At 36.0% G+C, this 8,791-nt stretch overlaps 1 protein-coding gene across 2 annotated transcripts; it reads left to right on the forward strand.

The window, feature by feature from the left end:
• The first annotated feature begins 43 nt into the window (after window positions 1-43).
• Window positions 44-8,233, forward strand: LOC109008026 (chlorophyll(ide) b reductase NOL, chloroplastic-like). 2 transcript variants are annotated; one of them, XR_001998894.2, is made up of 13 exons: window positions 44-368; window positions 849-917; window positions 1,885-1,946; window positions 2,078-2,164; window positions 2,866-2,933; window positions 3,014-3,062; window positions 3,137-3,222; window positions 4,273-4,330; window positions 5,321-5,371; window positions 7,175-7,225; window positions 7,363-7,487; window positions 7,756-7,866; window positions 7,977-8,233. XR_001998894.2 is itself a non-coding variant. In XM_018987963.2 (13 exons), the coding sequence occupies exons 1-13, from the start codon at window positions 101-103 to the stop codon at window positions 8,022-8,024; spliced, it is 1,050 nt and encodes a 349-aa protein (XP_018843508.2). In that variant the 5' UTR covers window positions 44-100; the 3' UTR covers window positions 8,025-8,233. The 2 variants fall into 2 exon arrangements, 1 of the variants encoding a protein (XP_018843508.2); XM_018987963.2 differs by having other exon boundaries at window positions 7,363-7,404.
• The last annotated feature ends 558 nt before the right edge of the window (window positions 8,234-8,791 follow it).

Consider the following 8,791-nt stretch of genomic DNA (forward strand, 5'->3'; position numbering starts at 1 on the left):
AGGAATCTAACAAGAAAATGCCTTTGACGGTCCTAAAATCAGTGAAATCCATGTACGACGCTTTTATCCATTTTAGCTCTTCGGGTTTCTTCTTTAAGCAATGGCGATCACTCCTTCCCTTCACTTCACTTCCCCATCCCTCTCTCCTCTTTTCTCCCCCAAAACCCACAGCTCCTTCATCTATCCTTTCTCTCAACCACAAAATTCCATTCGTAAACTTCACTGTTGCAGTTTTCTTAACGTTTGTTCCCGCCAGAATTCCCCATGTGCCGTGAATTTGAACTCTCGGATTGTAAAGGCCCAAGCCTCTCTTCAAGGGGAGCCCATGGTTCCCCCTTTCAACGTTCTGATCACTGGGTCAACCAAAGGTCAGTCTTTGTGCTTCTGAGTTTCTCTTACGTTTGAACTTTTTAATGGTTTTTGAGGTTCTGCTTTGCTAATTAGTACTTCTCTTTTGAGTTTTTTTTATATTGGTTCAATCCCATAGAATTAAACGTCTGGACTAAGTTTTGAAATTAGTAACGGATTTGAAATTGTCCACTCTTTTCCAAAAAAATTCAGTAACGAAAGTGTTAGGACCCTGTTGTGATGGTGATGTGATGATTGAATGTAAATAGGGAATGATGCATTTACGGCGGTTCCACTTTAGCATTTCGTACTCCACAGCTTGCTTCTTCTCTTTTGACAACTGCTACTGTTGTCCTCATTGCCATGGAGGGTCATAACAGAAAGTATTCTTGGAATTTGTGTTGCTCCAATATCATATTGTATTAGTAGAGATTAAACCTCCTCGCATTTTTCAGATATTTTACTAGCCCTTTTCCTTTTTTCATATTTATAAAATTCAGGAATAGGGTATGCACTGGCCAAAGAGTTTTTAAAAGCTGGCGACAATGTCATAATTTGCTCAAGATCAGGTATGGATTTACATAAATCTCCTTGATGAATAATTTGTTGCTGTAACGATCAAAACTATTTGGCCGAAGGAATTTTTCTCATACCATCAATTTTGTCCTATAATTCTGCTTCTCATTAGAGCCAACTTTGAGGAGATCAAAACTATATATGGGGGGGTATTATGACAATTGGAGATATCAGGATTAGACACAAAAAAAATGGATTTAATATTTAAGAGCAATTTTGAGAAACCTTTTTAAAAGGCACCAAAGAAAATTCATTTCATTAGTAACTTGTGAACGCATAAGAAGCTCACACGTATTCTCCATCGAGCGAGGTTTACAAATATATTGATAGACAGACATTCGACAACGACAACAAAGTTTCTTTTTTCATAAGTGATGACAACAACAAAGTCTTTTTCTCCATGCATGCTACTTTGGGGATAATCCAATTCTAATAGCAAGTAATACATGCTGAGAAATTATTAACTGAATCATTCAATTAGTCATTTACTTATAAAAAAAAAAAAAAAGACTCTGGACTTGGTAATAATTTGGGAATTTTCTGTATTATATGGGAGCTTTGACAATAATTTGGTGATTATTTAATGCAGAAAAAAACTAACATATATTCGAGGATTTTGATCATTTTTTTAGGAGTTTGGTTCTATGCTTTCGATTTCAGTTTCTGCAAATTCAACTCTCTTCATCACATTTGTTCTTAAACCTTTTCTGGAAGTAGAAACAGTCAAACAGTCTCTCATGCCACAAAAATGAGAGTATTTTACTAATTTATCTTATTGTTCCTGTTATTAGATTGTCATGCTAGTGGAGTGTTTTGCTTTTTCTGGTAAATTCAGTCCAATTGTATGATATTAAAGAGAGAGAGAGAGCGAGATGATATGACTCGAAAGTTTATTTTGAGCTTGCAATTCAAGTACCAAAAGACTGGTGTGTACAGCTGCTTAACTAATTCTTTGGACAGCTGAACGGATTGAATCTGCTCATCAGAGCCTGAGAGAAGAATTTGGGGAGCAGCATGTGTGGGTACCTCCTCAGGGACCTTTTTTTTTTTTTTTTTTTGACAATCTGCCTTCGTTTTTGCTACCTAATATTCTCTCTGTGGCTGAAGCTTTTGTTGTACTTCTGCTGGTTGTGAATCACTTCCTCCTTTACAGGCTACCACATGTGATGTTAGACAAGGACAAGATGTGAAGAATTTAGTTGCATTTGCACAAAAAAACTTGAACTACATTGATATATGGGTATTAATGTTAGATCTTTTGTCTTTGCTATCTATTTTCTTGACGTTTAATTCTAACTATTGCTTCTCTTAATCTGGATAAAAGTATGATTTATGATTAAAATGTTTGTGCTTGCCCGTTGGAAATGGTTTTTAGCTGGATATCCGTAGATTTCACTCGGTAGTATCGAACTTAAGCAAGCTTAGTATTATATAATGACCGATGCTGCTATCTTTGGGTATAAAATGACTTTCTGAACGACATTAAATTAGCCTTGACTGTCTTTTCAAAAGTTAGGAGTGTAAATCTTTCTAATAATCTATATATGCTCTATTAATGGTATGGAGGGGGATTGGATTTATTTATTCCATAAGGGTACCTCACAACAGCCAATTAGTTGTGCGCTTGGTTACAAGTTTATTACTTTATAGATGTGAGAGGGGGTGTTACTTTATAGGTGTCTGTTTAGTTATGTGCGCTTATGTATTTATTGGTCTCTTCACCTACTATTTTAATCATTTGGGTTGGATTCTTGACCGCTCATTCTTCTCATTAGGATTTGATGCTAAGATTCAAAATTCCACTGACAAACCCATGATGTCAATGAGTTCAGCCCAAAATTTCCCTTTTTCTCCTGTTAATATTGTTTTGAATTTGTGGTGTAATAATGGCAGCAGATTCAGTTCTGTTGTTACAATCTTACTCTGTTGAGAGTGATGCAGATTAATAATGCAGGATCAAATGCATATAGCTATAAACCATTGGCAGAAGCTTCAGATGAAGATCTTATGTGAGCTTTCACACAATTTTCCGTCCCACTATATTTTTCCATCTTCTGAGTTGTTTATAATTTGTAGTTTTTTCATGCAGCGATGTTGTAACTACAAACACCCTCGGGTTGATGATATGTTGTCGAGAGGTAGATTTTCCTTTTCTCCTCAAGTGGCCTGTTTTTAGGCCTTTGTCAGACCTGAATGTTAACTTGTTCTTCAGGCAATAAAGATGATGTTAAACCAACCGAGAGGGGGTCATATATTCAACATTGATGGGGCTGGTTCAGATGGAAGACCAACCCCTAGGTACCCTGTTTCTCTATATGGATATTGATTATTTAATGCTTTGGTTTTCCAGGAATTTGACCATCATATATGGTACAGAGTTGTCTCAAGTCAGTATGAATATGAATTGTAGCACCACATTTATCCATCTATATAATAATTATTGATATATTTAATTTTATGGAAAAAAATATATATCCCCAAAAAAGCAGAAGTACTTGTATTTTATCCCAAATAGTACATTTCCATTGATCCTGAAGTTTTTTATCTAATATTTGACTCATGCTCATTAAGGCCTTCTTTGTTTCCATGAAAGGGAAACGGAGAAAACTTCTATTTGCTTAGTTGCGCTTAGTTGATGGGGGGAAAATTACAAGGAAAGTTAAGGTGAAACAGAATAACACCAAAACTTTTTGTTCCCACTTTCCTCTAGCATTGTTGTGTTTTCTCTTTTATTGGTTCAGTTGTTTGAATGAAACTTTCTGGAAATAGACAAGGTAAAAGGCAAACAATTAAGATTTGGGATTCTTCAATTTCCCCTTTAAATTGAGAACACTCTCTCTTCTCTCTCACACACACACACACACACTCACATCCCACTATGCGACTTCAATTTGCTTCCAACATCACCAGCACCAAATACTAACCTAAGGAATTTTGTTTCAGTCAGTAATGTCAACTTCATGTTGCTTGGATCAATTCTTTCACTAACCATAGCGAGCGACTGCCCTCCACCATGCAGCCACTGGCACGGGCCCCTCCCCACCTTGTTAATGACAACACCACAACCACCTTAGCCACTTTAGCTGCCCTATTGGTAGTTTTAATTGAAATAGCTCTATGTTCATCACTGGGTATATCTACAGTTACGGACATGGTTCACCTGTGCATGTGCCTGTGTGGCTTGCGGTTGGGCTTTTCAAGAATGCTTCAATTATATCTTGCAAGATAATATCATTTTGTGAATCTTCAGATGACTCGAATAGTTACCTTAGCCCATCACATGTTCAAATCAAATAGCTGGGTAACATCATATTGTATCTTTTGTTTTTCTTTTGTTCGTTTTGATAGATTTGCTGCATATGGAGCTACAAAACGAAGTGTGGTGCATTTAACAAAATCATTGCAGGTATACTGTCAACTTGTTTTGCAAAGCTTCAGGGCTATGGACTTAGATTAAAAGTCACTTGTGCTGTTCATTTGTCACCTTGCTTATTGTATCTGTTGCCTAACTGCTTAATTAGTTTAGGTGCCAATCCTTGAAACCATTTTAGCAGTAATCTGTTTTGCTTCCATTTACAAAGTCAGGATTCAGCTTGTGATACAACTCATTTAGGAGTCTACTAAGAAACTAATCAGCTTGATCATGTGATGAAAGTTGTCACTATTTCACATGTTTTTTGGAAATGGTAATTGGAATGGTTCAAGAGATGCTTTTAAGTAATTTGTGGACTTGCCTAGAATTTTTTTTTTATCATGAAAATCTTTGATGTATAATTGGTAGTTAAACCTTCATTTTGCTATTTTTTTTATCTTGATATAGGATTTTAGAAAACAAACACAAGTTGTAATACCTAATTAGTTAGGACTAGTGTGTGTTCTTATTTTCATTATTACTTTTGGTAGAGGAGGAGGTGGTGCACCCCCTCCCTCTGGGCCAAATAAGGAAACATGAGAAAGGTATACCCAGCGACCCCATAGAGCTAAATTTCGCCCCACTGCAACATACTTGTAGCAGGATTCAAACTTAAATTATGAGATATATGTCAACTGGAACTAGCACATTGATGCACGTTTTGATCATTATCATCATCACAATGTCTTAGTATGTTAATACCCTAGGTTGATTAACATGGTATGCCATTTCCATTATTCCTGGGCAAGAGTACCGGATGTATTGGTTGAAAAGTGATATATGATTTCTCATAGTGAGATTTATATCACTCTCTGACTGGATGTGAGGAGATGGTATAATTTTGAATTTACACTTCCCTTTGGTCTCTTCTTCAGTTATCTTCTTCCTATCTCTCTCTGTGTTTAATCTAAATTGGACAGATAAATGTATGATACTCTTTGAAATATTTCTGTGTTTCTTATATGGATCTTGATCTTTTTACAGGCAGAACTGCGGATGCAAGACGTTAAAAATGTGGTGGTGCATAATTTGTCGGTATGGTTTATTGTGCTTATTTAATCTTACACTTAACTTCATATGCTGATCATTGTTAGTGAAAGCAAAATTGCAAGAAAAGACACTCCATATCAAATCATTGAACAGAGATAGACTGCACACAAGTCACTACTGTGAGTCTAAGTTGTTTTCATGACACCTCATGTCACTGGGCCAGCTCAAATTAGATTTGGACTTGGAAATGCTTAGGTGATGACGAACATATAGATGTTATTATTTACAATTTTACATATTAATAAACTTACTTGGAAATGTGGAGATTAATATATAATTTTACTAGCTGTGAGTTTGTACTGTCTCCTAATGCTATATGTACAAACAAAAACATTATGTAAGAGTTTCTTTCTGAAAAATGAAAACGTTATTATGCATTTGTTTGTAGCATGTGGAAATCAAAATAAAAAAGAATATTGGTTTCTCTTGCTTGGAATGCTGGTGAACTAGATAGCAAATAGCCATATTCATCATCATTTTTTATCCCATAAAGTGGTAGCTGATACACAGTAACTATTAGACACAGAAAACTGGGAACTATAACAGTCGACCTAAGAGATTTTCTTCAAGGTGAAAGATATTTATAATTGACTAGGAAAATTTTACTGTTCTTATTTGTAATAGATTATTGCAAGTTGAGTGAATGACATAACAACACAAAAGATGAAGTCTTCGTGGTGAGAGCAAAAAATTACGCAGTCTCATAATTTTGTGATGGTTTACTGAACTATCTTTGTTGAAAGCTATTATTAGTGGAAAATGGATTGCTCCTCTAGGATTGCATTGCTATTGAAATTGAAAACCCAATCACATTCAGACAAATAAAAGTAGAGTGCTGAGTAATAACATGAAATGCAAGTCAAGTGGTAGATTGATCCTCTTAGAATGCATTGCTATTGGCATTGAAGACAAGATCACATTCAGACAAATAAAAGTAGAGTGCTGAGTAATAACATGAAATGGTGGATGGTTTTAGGCAATAGTTATTTATATTACTTACAAAACCAGCTAACTGAAACATATGCATGTTCGATTTTTTAATATTGTGTTCAAAATGACTGAAAAGGAAGCAAAGTTGGATTATTTTTACTGTGACAATGCATGATCCAACACTCTTGGCCAAAAAAGGGGAAGGATGCCAGGTAGGGTGCTTATGCCTGGGCCACAAATAGGCCAGGTAGGGAGAAAGTGGCCATTGCACTGATAGGAGTATAATCTAATCTCTCTTTCCTTAGGATCGATCATTTCTTTCCAATCGTATGCTAATAAAATCAGGTGGAGTACTTGAGAGTTCTTAATGATTTATGCTGTTGAGCATGCATAAATGTAAGGCGAAACTAGTAGTTTGCTTTTCATAGCTAGCCTTGGACTTAATACAGTTGATAGCGATGCCTCAAGGAGATGATGCATTGGCAATGATGTGACACATTTCTCATGAATGAGGGTATGGAAAAACAATAAAGGTTGGAAATAGAAGAAGAGTCCAAATATAATAGAAGAAGCGTCCAAATATAATTGGTTTATCACTGCATCTTCTGGCAGGTTTGCACTGGGTTGGTGGATTGTAGTGCGATTTCTTTGTTCTTTCTTTGTGTGTGCTCTAATTCATGTGTAATTTGTATCTACCTTTCTTTCCCCCATTTTACCCTTCCTTAATATGTTAATGATTTATGAAGTGTAGTACTGATCAATTTTCATTACACATTTAATAATGAAAACTGCCATTTGTCATCCTCTTCTTTTATCCATCCTTTCATCATCCCTTATTCTTTTCTTTGGGTGTTGCAGCCTGGAATGGTCACAACCGATCTTCTAATGTCTGGTGCTACCACGAAGCAGGTTGAATAGAATTCTCTCTCTCTCTCTATATATATATATATAATATACATGTGTGTGTGTGTACTGTGTCTGTATGCATGGGCACATCTCTTCAACAGGATTTTGGTCCCCGAAATAAACTCTCTCCTTTATTGCAGGCCAAGTTTTTCATCAATGTTTTGGCAGAACCTGCTGAAGTGGTATGATTCATCTATGCATCCCTGTCATGAGTATTAGATTATCCATATGTTGATGGTCTTGAACAAGCCATTGCTCATCAATGGTTAGTAAGTTTCTGTGATTGACAAATATATTTTCCATTTAGTCAATTAATGGTATAGATAGACAAAGAAGTCAGTCAGGCTATTGCAGTTAACCGGTATCGTCCTTCCCTAAAAGGTGGAGGTTGAAGAGGCATTTTGTAGGGGATAAAAGAGTAAACAGTGTTTGGGTAGCAATGTCGTCAATTAATGGAGATCAATTGAATGCTTTGGTTTGCTTTGTTCATTTTCTTTTTGAATTTACCCTTCTCTGGTTTTGGGAGTTCACAGGTCGCAGACTACCTTGTTCCTAATATCAGATCTTCTGTTGCTAATGGATCAATGAAGCCCACTTACATTCGTTTCCTCACTGGGATAAAAGCCTACTCCCAGATATTCTCAGTTAAGAAGTGAAAAAGTTGTCTTCCTTATTTTTTCTCCTATTTTTTTCAAGAATTTATACCAAAACTTCATTCCGTGTTTTTGTTCTTTCTATTTGCCTTGCTATACAGAGACTTGCTTTTGGTGCCAGAAGAAACAGATATCTGCTTGAAGATTAAAGTTTCAGAGGTCCATTTTTTTTTTTTTGTATATCTTGTCTAAACTACAGGCCTTCTTGTTGTAACATTGCCACGATCATTTTCCATTTTTGTATTCTTTACAATTAAGCCAAGTCTTTCAGGTAAATCATGTTTGTCCGTTGAGAATATTTTTGATGATCTTTTTTTATTAATTTGAACAAAGTCCCAACTAATTCCGGGGATGCACAGGCTCTCGGCAATGAGTTTCCCTACAAGTGTGTCTCGGTTAATTTAAGGAAAATTTCCTTTAATCTGATAGCCTTGGACCTGAAGAGAGCAAACCATCAAGACTAAGGTTCGTACCACTTGAGCCAAAGCCTAGGGGTTTTTGAGATTATCTACAAGAAAGCAAATAACCCTGTTATTTGCAGTTTGTTGGATGATCTACAATATGCTCCAATCTAGGAGAGAGAAATTGAATGAGATCATTGCCTTTTGATCATAGTGTGATTTGTTCTCTATAATTTTTGCTCAAGACTGAGGGGTTCGTTGATGTATGTATGAAGCTTCATTTCATGACTTAGAACAAAAAAAATGTATAAAGCTTCATTTCCATTTCAATTGGCGAGATGGATTCCGCTATAACAAGTCCTTAAAGTCGGGCAGCCAGGGGATTGTCTATGGGTAGACCCGGTACACTATGAACGAGCATGCTCTTCTTCTCAGGCCCAGCTTCTTCATTTGTCTGGACCAAGCTCCTGAATTATGAAGTACAAGAATTTAAGAGAAATAAATTTCTTTATTCT

This window comes from Juglans regia, chromosome 14, assembly GCF_001411555.2.
Source record: "Juglans regia cultivar Chandler chromosome 14, Walnut 2.0, whole genome shotgun sequence".
In the NCBI taxonomy this organism is placed as follows: domain Eukaryota; kingdom Viridiplantae; phylum Streptophyta; class Magnoliopsida; order Fagales; family Juglandaceae; genus Juglans; species Juglans regia.